General features: G+C 46.0%; 2 protein-coding genes across 43 annotated transcripts in view; one reads left to right on the top strand and one right to left on the bottom strand.

Moving 5' to 3' along the window:
• Nucleotides 1-20,057, top strand: part of TLCD4 (TLC domain containing 4) — a 110,940-nt gene that overhangs the window by 40,431 nt on the left and 50,452 nt on the right. For 28 of the 42 annotated variants that reach the window (XM_021090176.2, XM_021090168.2, XM_021090159.2 and 25 more), the window contains 1 exon segment: nucleotides 17,615-17,780. In XM_021090176.2, coding sequence (XP_020945835.2) covers nucleotides 17,626-17,780 — 155 coding nt within the window. In that variant the 5' untranslated portion in view covers nucleotides 17,615-17,625. 42 annotated transcript variants of the gene reach the window in all.
• LOC146404245 (uncharacterized) lies at nucleotides 7,729-14,250 on the bottom strand. The gene is made up of 3 exons (XM_085023984.1): nucleotides 14,180-14,250; nucleotides 11,194-11,361; nucleotides 7,729-10,633 (listed from the first exon to the last, which is right to left on the bottom strand). Exons 2-3 carry the CDS (start codon nucleotides 11,278-11,280, stop codon nucleotides 10,142-10,144), a joined length of 579 nt encoding a protein of 192 aa, XP_084880110.1. The 5' UTR covers nucleotides 11,281-11,361; nucleotides 14,180-14,250; the 3' UTR covers nucleotides 7,729-10,141.

Genomic DNA, 20,057 nt, shown 5'->3' with positions numbered 1-20,057 from the left:
ATTTGACAGCAGTGTCTTGAGAGCAGTAGCTTTTTCTCTGTAGGTTAAATAAGACACATGGATTCAGGACAAATTGGCTGATGGAGAGAGACGACTTGCATCAGCTGGATGGGGAGCAGAGGGCCTAAGGGTGCAGAGTGGGGGCAGGGAGGGTCAGCGGCCACCTCTCCCCCTCCAGCTTTGAGAGATGTGTGCAGAAGGATAGGGTGGAATGTGTTGTTTCCAAACCCCCTTTGCTGACCAAACTGCTTAGGAAGCTGACGGCTTGCCTCGCCGTGAATTGGAAACGTATTCTCATGTGTTTTCTACAAGGGTCAGATGTTCGAGACTTCCTTGCACATCTATTTCAAGATCTCCAATCAAACTGGAATCATCACTCATAGTCTTTGGGGTTGCCAAAAAAGCTTCTTGGAGAAATAGTTGAGGCAGCACCCGGCATCCTTGAGCTAATTCCTCAAGCTGTGCCCCAGAGTTCGTCAAGGGCAGAGTCTTATCTGCAGGCCTTTGGCTTCCTTTTTCTAATAATTAACATCTGACTCCAAGACCTAACACCCTCACCCGTGGACAAAGACCACAAAGCCTGGAGGAAAATGCACGCGGTATCAGAGATCACCCGGGTTGCCTGGTTACTGCCTGCTTTCATCATCCACATTCTGACCTAGTTGGATCTTTGCTCGGACCCACCCCGGCCTTGTCTGATTTTCTTGGTTTTCAGTGTTTGACCTCACCTCTCCTCAGCTGCTTATCTAATGCTTTCAACCCTGGTTTCTCTGACCTCACCTCCGAGCTCAAGACTGTAGTCTCCGCCTGACTTCACCCACGGAGCCCAGGCTCGGAGCTCATCCTGGATCCCAGCCTGGGCCCTGTTAGTGTCCACTGCCCGCTGCCACGACCACCTTAGAGATAACTGTACATCGATGGGTTTATACATGGGTTTTGATTTCACTTTAAAATTTGGGGGGCATGGAGAAACTAGTATGGTCAAGTTAATTTAATTAGCTCTTTTTTTTTTTTTTTTTGCTTTTTTAGGGCTGTGCCCTTGGCATATGGAGATTACCAGGCTAGGGGTCAAATCGGAGCTGTAGCCGCCGGCCTATACCACAGCCACAGCAACGCAGGAACTGAGCCTGGTCTGTGACCTACACCACAACTCACAGCGACGCTGGATCCTTAACCCACTGAGCAAGGCCAGGGATGGAACCTACGTCCTCATGGATGCGAGTCAGATTCGTTAACCACTGAGCCACAATGGGAACTCCTTAATTAGCCTTCTTTAAATAGGCTTAAAAAAAAAACCTTTAAAAGCGTATGCTTTGAAGGCATAGAAAACTTCTAGTTTGGCATGTATTTATTTAGTGGAAGAGGAGGAAGGAGTTGTTATTTGATGAAAAATTTAGAACAAATTAAGAGCCCTCCCTTTACACAGTGGTTCATTTCGGGGGCGTAATTCCCTAAACTAGTCCTGCCCAATTAACATGTTTTGTTTTAATGCATGTAAACATATGAGACACTTACGGATCTAAATGGTTTGTAATTTGTTCCATGCTATTTTAAGGACTTATGAAGATGACTGCTGTGTTCTGATTGAGAAAGACTTTTTGCCTTTTTGCATTTTAATAACCTGTTTGAGGGTTACTGAACGGATCCGTTTCTTAGAGGTTTTGTGTAGAAGTCAGGGTAAGATGCAGTCTGCAGGCAACAAGGCCAGGTTGCTGGAAGCAGAGGCCTGGCTGCTTGGAGCAAAGGCAGCATGTTTGAAGTATCCCAGTTCTGTATCACTGAACAAACCCTGAGACAGTAGGTGTTTTGAGGATTTGAGAATGCTTTACAGCTTCACGTCGCTAAATGTCGTCTTCTTCTGCGTGTTTTATTTTTAAATTAGAAAAGTGACACGTGTACATTATAAAAAACATCAGGATTAGTATTCAAGAGAATGAAAGTTTGCTTCTTCCTCTTCTGCCAGCTCCCACCTCCCCTGGCTTCACCCCCAAACTCAATCTGTTTGGGGGTATAACTCTTCAAAGCTTTCTTCTCTACGCATGCCAGAAGGTACCCAGACATGTATTTATGAAAAAGTTAGCATTTTGCAGCCCACTTTTTTTTTTTTTTTCCCTACTTCGTAGAAGGTGATGGACAGTCTTCTATAGCCTCTTGTTCATTTCAGTGTCGGCATAACCTGGGATGGTGTGTCCGTAGCTGTGTGTTTAACCATTTCCCTATCACTGGATCTTAAGGTTGCGTCCAATCACTAATAATGCTGCAGTAAATATTCTTGTACATGCATCCTTTCACTTAGGTGAATTTGTTTTGAGGACTATAGATAAAATCACTAGTACACTATTTATTATATAATTCAGGTAACATGGGGCCATCAAAATGTACATACTCTACCATTCAATTCCCCAAATATTCTTTTGGCAGTAAAAGCACAGCACAAACATTATGGTTTGAAAGTGGGGCGATATGCAGCTCTTGCTTACAGGAGCCCACTTTTTAAAGTAGGGGGCTTAGACATTACACACTGACCCCAATACCTTCCCTTTTATTCACCCCCCCCCTTGTTCCAAAATCATTAGAGAAGGCTACAAAGATGCACGCAACCTGACACGATAAAGTAAACCTAGACCAGAAAGAAAACAAGTCAAAGGAAAATGAGACGGAGGTATGAGCGAAGTTGGTTAGTGTCCTTTGCAGCCCTCTTCCTCCTGGAAGTTCTGTCTGTCAGCTTTCCAGCAGCCAAAGACACAAGGCGAAGCATCTGGAACAAGCTTCAGGGTGTCTAGAAGGGAAGCCAAATCAGAGAAACCCATCCACTCCTGATTCTAGGAGGTGAAAGAAAAAGGATTTTTTTTTTTTTTAAATCAAGAATATGTTCATTTTTGCAATGGCCAGCATTCCCAGCAACATCCCTGGCACTCTACAGTAAAACCTAGTGACCTTGCTTTATGATGCTGTTTCATATCGTGTTCCTTGGTGCCAGTCAGGGGTGGCATGCCTTGGCACTGCCCAGCGAAAGATCATTGGGGTGAGGTGTAAGTTCCTGGGTTTAATCCAGAAATAGCTTGAAGAGGATACATGACCAGTGAAAACAGCAATCTGATATTGTTCCTGGACAATTTTTTTTTCTACTATACGGTAGTAGAGAATATCTAATTTTAGTGGAATGTCTGTGAGTAGAACCCATTTGCCCAAGAATGCTAGGCTTGCAACGTGCAAAGTGAGAAGTGAGGATGTCGTAGATGGCATTAATACATTCCGACCACAACAAAGATTAAACAGAAGGTTTTCCTTTAAAGTGAAAACGAGCAAACCTCTGCCCTTGGTCCACGCAGGGAGGATGGTGTTCGCATCAATCAGCTCCGCAAGTTTGAAAGGTCGGAGCCCCCATTCCAAGGAGCCTTGAGCACATCTCCAAACTGAACATTGGTTCGTAGGTTGTAGAACGCGAGCCTGTTACGGGGCTTAGCGATCTACTGGCTGCGGTGGCTTAACCCTGGTTCGGAAAGCGGGGTGAGTTCGGCTTTCATGAGCTGGATCTGAGCTTTCCTAACCTCATTCGCGTAAGACTTGCCTCAGAACTAGTTCCAAACTAGTTGGAATTGCTCCAAACTAGTTCTTTATTACCCAGTCTACCGCCGAGCTCGGGAAGTTTACAGGACCTGCCCTGGATTTAAACCTGTGGTCTGTACTAAATGTTAAACTCGAGGTCCCCTGAAGCCACCTCGGATTGGTTTTGCATATCATCCCCTCTCTGGCCTGTGACATGGTTCAAGGAAACATGACACTGTGTTTAGATTCCGCCCCCCGCACCCGATAGTGTCAAACCCGATACTGAGTCAGAGAAGTCCCATGTGTACTGGACAGCAGTGCAGTTGGGACCAGTTTGAGGCAATGGCACTTCTTCTGGGAAGAGGTCAGAAGAGAAACCAGCCTCCAGGGCTGTCAGGTAGGGTTTTAAGTGGCTCTTATGGTTCCCTTAGAGAATTTAGTAACCCTTTGGCTGACTTTTCATTTAAGCCGTCCAGTTCCCTAATCAGATCATAAGTGTAGACAAGCGTCAGGACCCCTCGGGCCAAGGTTTAAAAGGAAGGAGAAATGATCACTTTGCTTAAGACACAGAACATCCTGTCACCGTGTGACTTGGTGCCACTGGGGAGAAAGGTGTTGCGTTTCCCAGTAGGGAAAGTGTGGGAATAAGAAGAGACAGCCTTTATCAAGTGCTGCTTTGATCTCTTGCTGCTGAATAACGAACCACCTCAAAACCCAGTGGCTTAGAACCCAGATTTACTTCTCATGATTCTGTGGGTGGCTGGGCAGTTGCTCTGCTGGTGATAGGCTCATTCGTGGGTCTGCCTTCACATGGAAGGTCAGCTGGCTGGGCTGCACGGTCCAGGCTGGCTGGCCACATGGCCGGTGATTGGTGTTGAGTGGTGCCCATCAGCTGGGCAGCCCCGTGTGGCCTCTCATTCTCCAGGAGCCCGGACGGGTTTCTTCACATGGCAGTCTCAGGGCAATGCTCCAAGAGAGTGACAGGCAGATGTTGCCAGGTCCATTGAGGTCTACCTGGGTTCTAGAACCTTCTCCTCTACGCTATCGACCTGTCCTCAGGTGGCAGGGCCAACCCAGATTCATGGGGGCAGGGACACAGACTCCACCTCTGGGCGGTAGGATGGCTGCATCACATTACAGAGGAATTTATGGGTCATTAAATGAATCACCTCAAATGGCTGCATGTACCAAGCCTTGTGCTGGGTGAATTTAACTCACCGAAGCCATTTTTTTTTTTCTCTCATCTCCATTTATGGACTTGCAGGTCATATTCTTGGAGCCCCAAACCACTTGATAAATACTGGCCGGGCACTGGATTCGAGCTCTCTCTCTCTCTAGCTGAATGGAATTCGGCTCAAGAGCTCAACAGGTGGGAGAATTTTGCTCAGTTGTTCTTCCACGCCTGTCTCTAACCCATTTAATACCGTCTCCCGTTTCCTGTGGGGAGAAGGCCAACGAGACAACTAGAAGGCAGGCAGGTGTAGCCCCCCCTCAGCGATTTCCTTGTACCCTGAGGTCTTTCTCGGGGAACCTGAGATGGACAGTTTGGAGGTGAGAAGGACCTCCCTGTCCCCTTAGGTTCTTCCTAGATTGCTTGGCAGATGTCCCAGTGATTCCTTATAAAAGAAGAGCAAAGCGTAATTGGCAAAACCTTGCTTTGTCCGGCTTTTCCTTGATTTCACAGTTCTGGCAGCAAGCCAAGAGGCTCGGTCTGTGATCCCTTCAGGAATGGAAGTGCTGACATACGGACCTGACTATGTCAGAGGTTGGTCCAGGTCGGCTGCAGAACCTCGTTGCTCTTCTGGAATTTCCCAGGTGCCCCCGCATCCCCGCTTTGGCTTTAGGGCCCCTCACTCACGCAGGTCCCGTCCGAGGACCAGGGACTGCGGTGTTTGACATACTGAGGTTCTTAAGGATGGGCCCTCAGACTGTGTAAGCCTCCACCCCCTTGCTGTTTGTGTCAGGTACTGTGTTAGTACGGCCTTCTAATTGCTGTTGGCTTCTGGCTTAAGGCATTCTGGTTTATCCAGAATCCGGTGGCTGTGGTTGGAACTCCTTAGGATTAAAAAACAAAGACTTCCTTATGAAAGTTTGGAGTGGGGCAAGATGCTAGGAAGCAATGTTTATCGAGTAAATGACATGTGCTATCTGTGCACTGAGCCTGAAGACCCTAGAAAATAAACTCCTGAATTTCCTAAGGGGAGAATTCTTTAGTGGCTTGGGAGCTGAGAAAGGAGGCCTTTTTTCATTACAGCCACATTTCTTGTTAGGCATTATAAAAAATCCCAAGCCAGGAGTCACTGTAACATGAAATTTTTTTTTTCTTTTCTTAGGGCTGCACCCGTGGCATATGGAGATTCCCAGGCTAGGGGTCAAATCAGAGCTGTAGCTGCCGGCCTACACTACAGCCACAGCAGCATGGGATCTGAGCTGCATCTACGACCTACACCACAGCTCACGGCAATGCCAGATCCTTAACCCACTGAGCAAGGCAAGGGATCGAACCCGCAACCTCATGGATACTACTGGGGTTCGTTACCCATAAGCCCCAATGGGAACTCCCAAAAATAGAATTTTTAAATAAAAACAAAAACGTTGGCATGATGTAGAGTAACTGTATTCGATTTATTTTATTGTTAACAGCTAGAACATGTAAAAAGAATAAATATAAGCTAGGGAATAAAAATAAAAGTTTTGTTAAGACCCTAAATATATAATAAGATCCTAATACCTATAATAGAAGGGAGAATTGATTAAGTGTTGTGGGACATGAGGGGAAAAATTGTTTCTTAAAAGAGCAGGAATTCTCAAGGGAGGAGTTAAGGAGATGAGATACCCCCCCCCACCCCCACTATGTCAGAATCTCTTGGTGGGGGCTCTGGGCTACGTGAAAAATTCATGCCAAGGAAACTTATCCCTCTTTCCCCTGGAAAACAAACTATAGAAAGGAAGACTACAGAATCTTCTCTACTGGCGGAAATAAGCAGAATATATACTGAGAAAATACGGCATGGTGTGAGAGGGGGCAGGGGGAGACTCTGGTGTAGACAAATACTAAATTAGAGGGATGAGAAATTCCTAGGAGGCATTTAACATAAGATGTAAAGAGACAGATAGGGTTATGAGAGAGAGAAGGGACGTCTTGTATTCAAGAAATCTGTAGCCATATGGACTAATTGTGGTAGAAGCTGGGGCTGCCCCACAGCCCCTGAGTGCAGGTATGTCTTGCTGTAGGTGGGTGACTCTTCTTTTTTGGCCTCCCCATGACACATGGAGTTCCCTGGCCAGGGATCAGATCCAAGCCACACTTGTGACCTAAGCCACCGCTGTGGCAACGTTGGATCCTTATTTAACCCACTGTGCCGGGCCGGGGATTGAACCTGCGCCCCAGCGCTCCCAAAACACTGCCTATCCTGTTGTGCCACAGCAGGAACCCCAAGGGTGGGGGACTCTTGTAGCCAGTTTGGGGAACCGAGGTTAGCCTCCTTCCTGCTCTAACGGCCTGTGGTTGTAATTATGACATAAAATCGTGGGGAAAATAAAAGCCAGTGAGCAATGTATGAATATTTAGCCTTAACTATTTTATTCTTGGTTTTATTCAACCATCTATAGTCCAAAAAATTGTTGCAGGGAAGTGCCCATTGCTGGGATCTGTAAGAGGCAGAATCAAACCGTTTCTCTTGAACTTGAGTTCTGTGATATGCTCTTGGAAGAGAAAGGGTTAAAGTATGGGAAAAATACAAAGGATGCCTTTATTCCAAGTTTAGTATCTTCACTGACAGGGACGAACCTTAGAGAACTCTTTTCTACAGTAACTCCTGGTTAAATCCCAAGTACCGTTGAGTACCTGAGAAAGGGAGTGTGACTTCGTCCTGTAACTTTGCAATGTGACACACGTTCCTGAGTCTTCCCTGGTTGAGTCTTCATTTCTTCCCATTTGCTTCAGTTTAAAGGCAGTGCCTTGAATGCTGGAGCATCTACTTGTGCAGCTGGCTTCCCTTAGACTTTCACTCCAACGCTAATGGTCCTTGAACTTCATGCTCAGAAAAAAAGAGGTGAAATTTCCCCCCTTTGCGTGTAGCTCTCAATGCGGAATTAACCACAGCAATAAAAACCAAAAACTGTGACTGCAGTTAGACAAAAGCTTTGTACGCATTTGATTAGATGCTTAAGTTTTCACGTGGATGAAAAGTCAGACGTGGGTAGTGTGCTGTCGTTTTTCCCTCCGGGGTTTTAATGTCTCTGGTTAATTATTGACCTTTCGTGAGCACTGAGAAAGATGAGTGCAGGGTATCACCCGTATGAAAATGTGAGTAAAACCAGAATGGGTGGGGAGCAGGGTGTTTTGTTTTGTTTTGGTAGGATTTTTATTTGTTTGGTCTGGTAAGCATCTCATTTTCTCTAGCCGTGTGTTCATTTACAGATGCCTTACAGTTTGCTAATAGAAACTTTTTAAACACTTTTACGTGTTAGGGCTGCTGACTTAGTAAATAAACCAAGAAATAAGTACTTCTGTCCATAAGAATCGATAAGAAAATATGAAAATACCGTACAGATTGCAGTTAAATATACACGAAACCTTTGAGCACATATCACTTGTAGTAAGGAGTCTGGCACAGACCAACCAAATATCCTGCTAACGTGGTCTGAATGTTGTGTCCCCAGCGCGGAAATTCATTGTTGAAATCCTCACCCACGAAGTGGTGGTACTCGTAGGTGGGCCCTTTGGGGGTGCTCAGGTCATGAAGCTGGAGCCTCATGAATGGGGTGCGTGCGTTTGTAAAAGACGCCACGGAGCTTCCTCCCCTCTTCTGCCCTGCGAGGTCTGCCACCTGGAAGAGGGCCCTCGCCCAACCACGCTGGTACTCTGATCTGAAACTCCCAGCCTCCAGAAACATGGGCAATAAATTGAGGACTTTGCAGGCCACTCAGCACGTGGTGTGTTGTTACAGCAGCACGAATGGACTGAGGCACGCCCGCAGCATTGGGTCACTTGTGATACCGGTGCTCTGAGCTTTTGCACATTTACAGGGGAGAAGCCTTTTGAAGTCAGTGTGTGTTTCGGCCGTTCATACTGGGGTTGTCCATTTAGAAAGTTCACTTTTTTCAGGTAACATGAGGGAACTGAGGCTGGTGAGGTCCTAGAGGAATGGAAACCGTGGGAGATGATGCATGTCTGCTGTTGGCATGACGGTCTTTCATTGGTGTGTACTACTGGGCACATGTCCTGTGGCAGGCACTGTGGTAGGTAGGGGGACACAGAGGCAGTGTTGCCGAAATTCGGCCTCTGTCTGCCGGTGCCAAATTGAAACACAGCGTTTTGGGTAAAGGAGAAAAAGAGAGCTTTGTTGCTTTGCCAGGCAAAGGAGGGTCACGGCAGACTAATACCTTCAAGACGGTGCCCCTGCCTTGGAAAGAATGGCAAGTTTTCTAGTAAAAAGGAGAAAAACAGGTTTTCAGATAGGAATCAGGATTGAGACAAACGTGTTCTTTTTTGGGGGGAGGGGGTGGATCTTAGTCATCAAAGCTGGAGTCAGGAGATCTCGGCCTGATCATGACAGGGTCTTCTGGGCTGTTGCCTAGAATAACGGTACTTGCGAGAAGGGCATATTGATCAGAGATGAGAACAAAGGAGGAAAATTGCTGAAGAACATCATGTGCTACTAATTTTTAACCCACAGGCACTTGTGCTCAGGGTGCTCACAGGTGATTGTGTTTAGGGTGCAGTGAAGCCCGGGAGAAGGAGAAGGAAGGCGTCTAAGCTGTTCAGTTTTAATGTATTCATTTCTAAGAGAAGCATAAGGACTAGAACTTCTCTCAGGTGCCTCCGATGCCTGTATTATTGTGTGCCTCCCCGGAGAGGGAACCGGGACCCTGCCCCAAGGCTGTGCTCTTGTTGCTTGACTGTTCCTCCCTTATCTCTGCATCCCCTCCCTTCTCTGGTCTGCAACTGTCTGAACTTTTCCCTAGGAACTCAGGGAAGTCCCTGGAGGCTGAATGAGGCCCAGGTCCTAAAAACAGGCCCTGCATGGTTCGGTAGGGCGAATGGTCCTGTTGCCACCCTCAGGGGGCTCGCGTTCCACTGGCAGAGGGAGACATTCGTTTGCATTGCAGTTGTGAAGAGAGAGACTGAGGCCAGGAGAGCAGATGTGGGGGGATTGCTGCAGAGGGCTTCCCGGGGGAAGCGAGACTTGTGCTGAGAGCTGAGGAGGCAGGAGGTGGTTCACGCAGGAGAGGGGGCATGGGTTATGCGGAGGCCTTGCAGAGGGAGGGAACAGAAAGACGGCCACGCTGGCGGACGTGCAGCAAGCGAGGGCAAGTGCCACTTGAGGCCGGGGAGCTGGGGCCCTCAGAGCACCGGGCACCCTGTGACAGCTTTAAGGTGGGGGTAGGCGAGGAGGTGACGTGGCCAGAGATAGCCTCGAGAGCCGAAACCCGTGGAGTCTTCCTGTCTGTTCCCTGCACTGAGGAGACCCGTTTAGAGCCCATCCAGAAAAGCAGGGGTGGCAGCTTGTGAGAAGTGGATGTATTTGAAGCATCCTTAAGGAGGAGGAGGAGGATATGGGGGTGGGAAGGTGCAGAAAGCACGTTATCAGAGGTGACCCCTCGGTTTCTGGCTGTTGAGGGGGGATGGATGGCGGGACCACTCACAGAGGCGATGAGCCTGGGAGAGGACCGAGTCCAGAGATCGGGCCTGAATGCCTTTGCGGTGCTTTGTGGGGCCGCCAGCCGGGCCGCTGGCTACGCACGGCAGGAGCTCAGAGCGGGGACCTCGGTGGAGAGTGAAACTTGAGATTTTTCTGTATGTAACCGGAGCCACAAGTATAGATGAAATCACATAGGGAACAAGCGCAGAGGAGAGAGTCTGGGACCGAGCCTGAGGCAGTTCCACCTTAGCGTCTGGGCAGCAGACGTGTGGTGTTCTGGAAACACAGAGCAGGCGGTGTTTCAAGGAGAAAATGGTCAGTAGTGTCTGATGTGGCCGAGATGCTAAGTGACATGAAGGCCACACGTAGAAGTCGTCGTTGACCTTAGAAAGAGCTGTTTCGGGGAGCGACGAGGGTGGGGCCAAGAACGGAGTGGGCTGAAGAGCAGAAGAGACAAGAAATGACGACCGGATGGACAGACCTTCTGAGAACTTTGTCCTAAAGTAGGGGGCGGGGGGGTGGGCAGGAGCCTCTACTGGAAAAGAGACATAGGGGTGAAGAAGCGGTGGTGGGGCTCTGGAGTTTTGTTTTGACTGGGAACCTGAGCCTGTTTAAAGGCCAAGAGAAAGATCTAGTTGAGGAAGAAGAAAGAATAGTGAGGAAGCCGCCGCTGCCCGAGAAGGCCAGAGAGGAGGCTCTGGAGAGCAGCGGTGAAGGAGGTTGTCTTGAGATGGGACGACAGGTGGCTGCAAATGTGGGTAGTTTGAGAGGTTGACGGTGGGATGGTGAGAGTTGTCCCGTGTCGGCTGCTGCTTCTTTTTGGTGAGATGGGATGGGGTTATCTGTTGAGAATGGAGGTGAATGGTGGGAGGTTCGAAGAGTAGGGACAATTTGGCCAATTAATCGTGGCGCGTGAAAGGACAGATTGGCGAGGGCGATGTGGCAGGAGCGCAGGGCAGGGTTGCGAGCTGTTTGATCCCCGTAATTTCACACTCACCAGCCGCCGTCGTCTCTGGTGTGTGCGCCGTTTCCCACCAGTGCTCTGACGTCCCGGGCTTGTCGGTGAGTAGATGGCTGGGGACATCCGGGGTTGTGGTTTGGCTGGCTCTTGGCAGTGGAAGGGGATGTAGGGCTGTTAGTGAAGTGATAGGCTCTAGCATCCACGCTGGTTGAAGAGGGAAGTAAAAAGAGGAAAGGCTCGTGGATTAAAGAAAAGCTGAGCGGTCAGTGGACCTGAGGATGTTCAAATACTGAGCCCACGTGAAGGAACGGTCAACCAAGAGAGCCCTCAAAGTCCTGTTCTGGAGACAGGAAAGTGATGAGCAGGGGACAGGAAAAGTCCGCCAGTGGTTGAGGTGGCCTGGAAGAGGGGCTGGTTCTGAAGATTAGGGACGGAGCTGTTCAGGACACTGGGACCTTCTACATGGACGGGAAGTCACTCAGGATGACAGCAGGGCTTGAGGACGTGGGGGGTCCAGGGCCAGCGTCTTTGAATGGATGGGAGGGGCCGTTCAGGAGGATGGACTCTGATATCCGTGAGCAGGACCAGGCCACCCCGGGTGTTGGTGGGAGGGGAGCGGAGGGGGGAGTAAGGCCGAACGGAAACCACGAGGAGCCCGGAGGACACAGAGCCTCTCCCGACCCTGAAGGATGAGAGACCTGGCGGCTGCTACCTGAGAGGGTTGCAGAGGACGAAAGGGTGTGTCTTCAGAGCGTGCAGAGAAGCCAAGGTCAGAGCCCTGTTTGCTGGGTGCAGAGCAGCCGCTCCAGGGGGCGTAGTGGAGGTAGAGGGTGATAGGTGGCTGGGAGGGAACTTTGGAGCATGGCAGGGGTGGTCACGTGGTGGAGGGTAGATTTCCGCAGCGTGAGTGCCTGTATTTTGAGTGTTGGACGAATGTCCAGGGGGATGGGCCAGAGGCATAGGGCCTAGCGGCCAAGAATGGCCTTGTTCCCCTTGGCTGGAGTGGTGACGGACCCAGAAGTGCGTGGCCTGGGTGCTGCCGCGGATGGGTGCTGGTGGAAGCAGAAACTGTGCCATGTGTACCATCTGCCAGGTACTGTTCTCAGCACCCAGCATCATGTAGTTTGTCTCCCACGTGAGGTTAGTGCTGTCGTTACCTCCGTTTTCCAGATGAAGAAACTGAGGAGCCGGTCAGGCCAGGCAAGTCACGTGTCCCATGTCATAGCTAACAGTCGGGGGGACGGAGGTTCAGACTGAAGGCTGTGACAGAGCCCGTGCACTTCCCACCAGGCCGTGTATACGTAATATTTTCTTATAGATGTAATATTGGCTTTTTAAACCATACGTGGTAGATTGTTGAGAAGCTAAGGTAGTATTTAATGCAAAATTATCCTTTTAGAGACCAAAATCGCATCAGTCCTAGAATCCCAGAATCTTACTCTGTAGTTGCCCTGGAGGTGAGCGTAGTGCCCGCCTCCCCAGCAGACTGACCCTCGCACTGGTCACTTCATCACTTCTGTGATGGACACTTAGGCAATTCGGAATTGTTAGAAAGCTCCTCTTTAAATTAAGCTGATCTCTCCCCTTTCTATAATTTTTGCCAGAGTAAGTTCCCTTTTTTCCACATGACCGTTCTTCAGATGTTCAAAGAATGCTCTTAAGTCCTTCTGAGTGATCTTGTTCCCAAGCTGACCTCACTCAGCCCTTCAACTCTTCGTGACACGTTACAGTTTCTAAAAATCACCATTCGTTACCCTGCTCTACAGGTCCTCTGATCTGTGATTTATTCAGAGTAAGATGGGACTGATAGGTGGCTTGATCTAGACCATCTGATTATTAATGCCTCTGAAGATTGCTTTTTATTATTAAATATATTTACATGATTGTTTCTCATTGGTTTGTGTAAGTGAAGCTGCTAAGATTTCGTGTGTGTGTGTTTTTTTTCTGTAGCTATTATGCTAAGTCCTATACTTGGGTATCGCCTTTTAAAAATCTATTCCTGTTTTATCTTGCTGATTAGGATTCGTTATTGCAGCTTCTGAAGATAATTTTGAAACCTGATTTTGTTAACTGATCATATTGGCTATCTTTCCCAGCTCTGTGTTATATACAAATTGAGTAAACATATAAATATTTGTAAAAATATTACTGAAATGGACCAAAAAAAGAGAACCCTATGAGTAGTAGGAGATATTTCTCAAGTCTCCTTCAGATCATTGATCTACATGCTGGTTCTAGTTTTTGAAACCCACACTGAATTTATCTCATTTTGTCATCCAGACACGTTTCTTTCTGTTCCTCAAAAGGCTCGTAAGAAACTTTCAAAACTTTGCTGGCATCAGGCTGGCATTCCTTTGGTATTCTTCAGCCCACCAGGATTTGGCAGTCGGTTCATGGTGGGCGGGAGATGGGAAGGAGACCAGGATGGTTCTAGGCTGGAAGGTGGGGAGCTGTGGTGGATGACAGGGTGCTTCTCTGAGATGCGGACCCCTGCCTGAGGGGAGGACTGGCTTGGGGGTAAGTCCAGCTTGGGTCATGAGAGCCTGTGGGCCTCCAGGATGCCCAGAGGGAGCCATCCCTAGATAGCGGACCATCCAGGACTGGCCCATTGGAAGGTGCGGTTGGTTGCACACAACATAAGCCCTGTTGGAAGTGGGGGCCCTACCTGGGCAGAGCCTCCAACATGCGGAGAAGAGGTTCCGGGTTGGGGTGGGAGGAGCCAGTACACACTGCCGTCATCATCGCAGTTCTTGCTTGATGGCCTCTTTTTGTGGTGAAATGGGAAGAAACCTCACCTGTTGTAAGACAGCGCGAGCTGGAGACTTGAGAGCCGTGAGTATGTGGCGTCAGTGTGGGAAGCAGGAAAGGGAGCTTAGCGGGGGCGGGAAGAGGAAGGCTAGACACGTGTAGGATGTTCCCTCCCAGCATCCCCTTCCTCGCCGCCCCTGAAAACAACCACACAAGACCTTACCCCCTCTTTTTAAGGGCTCTCAGTGTTAATCCGCCCGGCCGTGGTTCTCACCTGGAAGTTGTATCAGAACGTGCAGGAGTGTGGATGTGCGTGTGTTGGTGATTGGCAGGGATGTTGATTCCAGCCGACTCCCTAAGGAATGCCTCGTGTTAACAAGGGCGTAATGCGCACCGGAAATGAGTGGTGGTGTGTTCTTCCCAGGCTGGGCGTTCTCAAGGCAGCTGGGGGCACTTGATGGACCCCAGCCCTACCGCGTCCTGTTGGGATTTTGATAGAAGACATTGCCTGGTTTACCTTGGGCACCTTCAGGCGTCTCCTCACGGCGGATACGTTTTCTCTGCTGGGTGTTTATTCCCCTTTCCACCCTGAATTTACCACTTCATGTGGCGGGGTTCAGTTTCTTGCTTCCCTGCTGGCCCGTGAGCATGTCCCCCGCTTTGTAGTCTGAGTCCCAGCACAGTGCCTGGCGCACGGTGGACCCAGGACGGTGGTGGGCGAACGGTTGCCTGAAATAAAGCCCGAGTCAGCCCAGCTCTGCTGTCTCGGGTGACCCTCCTTCTGGAAGCGCTTTCTGGGAGAAGGGCCGCCACATGCTGGTGGGTGAGAGGCATCCTTCAAACCTTTCGTGGGTTTCTCCATCAAGAAACCAACTTGAATGAACGTTTATGGAAGCTGTCTTGGGGAAAAAAGTACTAACATCTTTTGTGTTCAGGAAGCGTCTGGAAGAATGTCTTTGGCGTCCATAATTCCTGTGTGTCAAGATGGCTAATTACACTATAAAGTTTATGTCTAGACACTCCCCTTGTAAATTGCCACAGAAATATTTCCCACTCCTGTGCTGAGATAGTACCCCAGCCTTCTGCCAGCTGCTAGCTACACTAGAGGTGGATGAACCATGTCTAAAACTTTTCTACTCTTTCTGTGTATTTCTCTACTTAATCACTAAGCTCAACAATGCCGTTCCTCTGTGGCAGTAATGAGCATTATTTGGTTTTATCCATTTTTTACCATTTTCTTGCCAGATTCAGTGAATGAAGAGGTGTATTTTATTCCTACTGGAAGCCTGAGTTTTCTGGGACAGTTTTTAATCATTCCTTAGATTAGTCTTTGATTTGGCGTGATTGATGCAGCAAGCAGCCGCTTAGTAGGAAGCAAAGCTGGAAGTAGAACAATTTAATTAGCTTCTGTCTGTTGAGCCTTTAAATGGAAGCCACAACTTGACTGTGGCGCTCTTTAGTTTTAAATAAAACGTTTTTACGAAAGGAGATTCTCAGTATGTACCCCAAAGACCTCAGTAAACTGAAAGTCTGTTGAAAATATAAGCTATCCAGTATAACAAAGACTTAATAACTTTTTTTTCAGAAAAGAGGAATTTCTTTTTTTCCTTTTTTTTTTTTTTTTTTTTGTCTTTTTTCTTTTTGAGGGCTGCACCTGTGGCATATGGAGGTTCCCAGGCTTGGGGTCCAGTCGGAGCTGCAGCTGCCAGCGTACACCACAGCCACAGCCACGCCAGATCCGAGCCACGTCTGCAACCTACACCACAGCTCAGGGCAACGCCAGAGCCTTAATCCACTGAGGGAGGCCAGGGATCAAACCCGCATCCTCATGGATGCTAGTAGGGTTCCTTAACCGCTGAGCCACGACAGGAATTCCAGAAATGAAGAGTTTCGTAATGGTGAATTGTTTGAATGTGTTGGTTAAATTAGCAATTCATAAAATGGAAAGTTATGTGCTACAACTTTTACCAAACATTCATGAAATACATCCTCATTGTCTATGTTGAATTTTTACTGAAGTAAATAAATAAGCAACTCTTGCGTAAGCACCCTCCAGGACCTGCAGGGAACACACACGAGCACCCACCCTTCATTTATCTGCCCACCTGGCGTCTGGATCCCTGTTTGCTTTCATCTTAGAAAAAGTTTCCCCTCCACATCTCACTTAGCAAATCGTAACGATGTAGGATGTACGTGCAGAACTTACTTTTATGTATTATTTGGTTAGTATTAAACCTAGGCTAAAGGCCACGATAAGTTAAAATTAAAATTTTTACTACCCAACAAACACATGTTGAATTTAAAACCAGAAATTAAGTGGGCAGTGAAGTTAATGGAATCTCACGGAGAAGACTCGTAATATCAATATTTTTCCCGAGCACACACACCTGAGAAAAAGAGGAAAGAATTCATTACAGACACATGAGTTCTGTCAGAAGGGGCCCTGTGGGAGCCTGATCCTTATTATGGTGTCCTGGTTGGAGGGGAATGAAGTACGGAGATTGCCAGCGCAGTCAACTACTTGGTTTTCTCCTCCTGAATTGGCTTCCGTGGGTGACTTTATTTCTTCCCATTAGGCAGCTGGAAATATATATTGATTCATTTCCTTTTCATTTGAGGGTCAGCTCTATGAAAGAGCCAGAGAAATGCAGTGTTTGCTGGATATGAGCAAATGATTTAGTGTATTTTATTTTATTTTTTTGGTCTGAATATTCCAAACTTTTTTTTTTTTTTTTTTTTTTGGCCCGAATATTCCTAACCTTTTTGGAGCCAAACAAAGTTGAGCTCAGTGAGATAGAACACATACCGTGGATGTGTATATATGCATATGACTCTTCTTTCCCATAACTCCATCCTTAAAATCTGGAGCTCTTTTATAAAAATCTTTTGTTTTAGAGCTGAAAAGCCATGGAAGATTTTTGGTTCAGGGATATGTGTGATTGCAGGATATATATATTTTTTGAAGTTAACTCCTAATTTAAGCAGTACAGTGGTGTGATTATTTTCTAAGACAGTATTCGTCTTAAGATTTTAAGGAGTTTCTGCTGTGGCACAGTGGGTTAAGGACCTGGTACTGCTGCCACAGCTGCTTTGTAGTTTTCAGCTTCGGTTCTGAGTCCATCCCTGGCCTGGGAACTTCTATATGCATTCAGGTGTAGCAAAAAAAAAATTAAGTGTTGTTTCTCCTCCCGTGCAATTATTTTTTATTTACATAGTTTTTTTGGTTTTGCTATGGCAGATAATGTTATTCTATTATTATTTTTGGCTTAATTTCTTCTTAGAAATTAACTAACCAAATCTCTCATTTCATAGATGAGGAAATTGAGGCATAGAGAAATCAGGTGATTTGTCTTAAGTTTAATTAAAAATATTACTAAACGAACACCTTCAATTATATTACTTGAAATGACCTTTTAATGTTAAACTCTAGGCTTAGAAAATTTTGATTATCATGATGTTAAATTTGTCTCCTGACATTCATAATACTGAGATCTTTAAGATAGTAGATCTTCCCTCTTTCAAGTACAGATATGAGGTGCACGATAAATAGCTGGTAAAGGCTTAAAATCTTAGTTTCCTTGTTTCCTTTCATGTGTGCTAAATTAAAATAAATTATTAAAACTGCAACCACATGCTTTTAAAGTTAAAATTAACTTAGGTCTATTATGAGCAATTTAAAGCAATTTACAGCCATCATTTCTCTTAACAGGTTGAAGAAATATGGATACCAGCTCCACACTGGTCATCAGCATTGTTATCATCGGCTTTTTCACCTTTCAGCTTCTCTTCCACTTTGTAAGTTCTTGGTTTTCAGCAAAAGTTTCTCCAGGTTTTAATAATCTCAACTTCAAAAAGAAGATTGAATGGAACTCAAGGTAAAGCATATGAAAATGTAATTGACTAAAAAGCCTACTCTTAGGAAATAAAATTATGTATATTTAAAATATACTATATGGAAATATTTCAAATATATAGGTGTATATTTATATTTCAAATATATGGAAAAACTTCAAATTTTACAAATAAAATTATTATATATTTGATAAATAAAATTGTGTATATATCAAGTATATTACATGGAAATATTTCACATTTCCAAAATCTCTTTTTCCTTGGAGATCTAACAAAATTCACATTTCCAAAATCTCTTTTTCCTTGGAGATCTAACAAAATCTAAGGTCCAGTTTTCTGTTTGACATTGGGAATGAAAGGAAAAGCAAGTAGCTAAATCTCATACAAGAAAAACTTAAAAATTCTTATCCTGAAAGATGTTAGGAAGAATTTATTTCACTTTCTAGGAAGTATTAAGTCGACACCAGCTGACTGGAAGAGTGCTGTTTTGCATTCTCTGAAATATTTATGATAACAAACATATGTTCTTTGGAAATGATAACGAAGTAACATTAGTTGGGGCTGTGAGTAGCATATGTTTGTATATATGTGTGTAGAGGCTTGGCCCGACCTAGGGCAGTTAAGCACTATACACCAAAGGATATAATGTACAGTTAGCATATCTGTGTGTCTTTTAATGAACTTTTCATTATCAGAGCCCCGGAGATTCTGTTCTTTTTATATATATATATATATATATTTTTTTTTTCCCGTCTTTTGTCGTTTTCAGGGCTGCACCCATGGCACATGGAGGTTCCCAGGCTAGGGGTCATGAATCGGAGCTGTAGCCGCCAGCCTCCACCCACAGCCACAGCAACGTGGGTTCCAAGCTGTGTCTGCAACCTACACAGCAAAGCCAGATCCTGAACCCACTGAGCGAGACCAGGGATTGAACCTGCAACCTCATCTTTCCTGGTTGGATTCGATTCTGCTGTGCCACAATGGGAACTCCTGTTATATAAATTTCCGAAGTACAAATTCCTTTTTAGATTTTTTTTTAAACAAACAAAAAAAATGGAAAATGCTTATCCTTAGATTTCTGAGATCTAAGAATATAGAAATCTGCCAGGAGTTTTAATTTGTTGGTTTGCACATTTTCTGTGCATGCAACTCATTAACTGCTTCTCTTGCTCCAGAGCATTTCAGGTGCCCGAATATCTCTGTCCATTTGCCAACGACAGTGAATTAGAGCAGCGATGGGTGTACTTTTTGTTGTTGTTATTTAAGTGAAGTTAATGCTAACTATAAAATGAGTTCAGCAGCTCTCTAAAATTGCTGTCATTATTTTGCATTGAAATTTCCTTTTAGAATTAAACAACTTCCATCAGCATCTAAGTATTTATTTGTGAATGGTCACATGTGACCTGAAATGCCCTATCTTTGAGCTAAATTGTTTTGCAAGCACCCACTTTCATAACTTAGACTGTGAATGAGACTAGTTGTTTCCTTCTGCACCTTACACTGATGTGTCTGGTTCATACACGTTACAGCTCTTTTCTTCCAAAAAGCGAAAATGATTTCTCCACGTATTTTTGAAAAATAAGAGGTATGGTTCTTTTGTCTTAAGAATAACACAAAGATATTGTTCAAATGTGGAGTACAAAGGATGTTACCCATTGTTTTGGAGATCTCTTTCTAACATGAAGACAGCATAGTGGGAAGAGGGAAAAGCATGTGTGGGGAGAGGGAACACGCATTTTTTGCCCCTAAATTCTGAACTGTTTCCATTTTCTTTTCAACTTGGTTAGCGTAGGTAAAGTCATTTGAATCTTGGAAAGCTGCCAGCCAAAGACACATGGAGGATACAGGTAGATCAAAGCAGAGATTAAAATGAAATGAAATGATGGAATTGAAAAATTCTTTGCGTGATTCCATCTTTTCACTGCCTCTCCATGAGGCATGGAGTCTCCATTTGGGAAACTGCGTTCCCATTTGAAACAGGAGTCTGGGAATATATAGGATTCCTTATGCTATTCAAATGAAGTTCCCTTTCTCTGTCTCTCACATGTACTCCTGTTTCCCACTCCAGCTTGGTTTACGTGGGACTTAGGCTGAGCAGTGGAAGGTGCAAAGAAGGAAAAAAAACAAAGGCTGCTTTTGAGTAACATACACCTGTAGGTCTTGCAATCCAGCTTGAAACAGGCAGATCAACGCAACCCACATCATTCTTCCTAGCAGTCAGGAAACAGTCTCTGAACAATGAGTGGTCCAAGTCATTTAGCAGTAGAAGAAGAGAAAGAAGAAAAACTCTCCAGAAAATT

Source organism: Sus scrofa, chromosome 4, assembly GCF_054392235.1.
Source record: "Sus scrofa isolate SSC_HxYL_T2T_F1_AM1 chromosome 4, Sscrofa_HxYL_maternal_Yorkshire_Landrace_v2.0, whole genome shotgun sequence".
NCBI classification, from domain to species: Eukaryota; Metazoa; Chordata; class Mammalia; order Artiodactyla; family Suidae; genus Sus; species Sus scrofa.
Note: the sequence above shows the minus strand (reverse complement) of the source record. Positions and strands in the feature narration are given on the sequence as shown.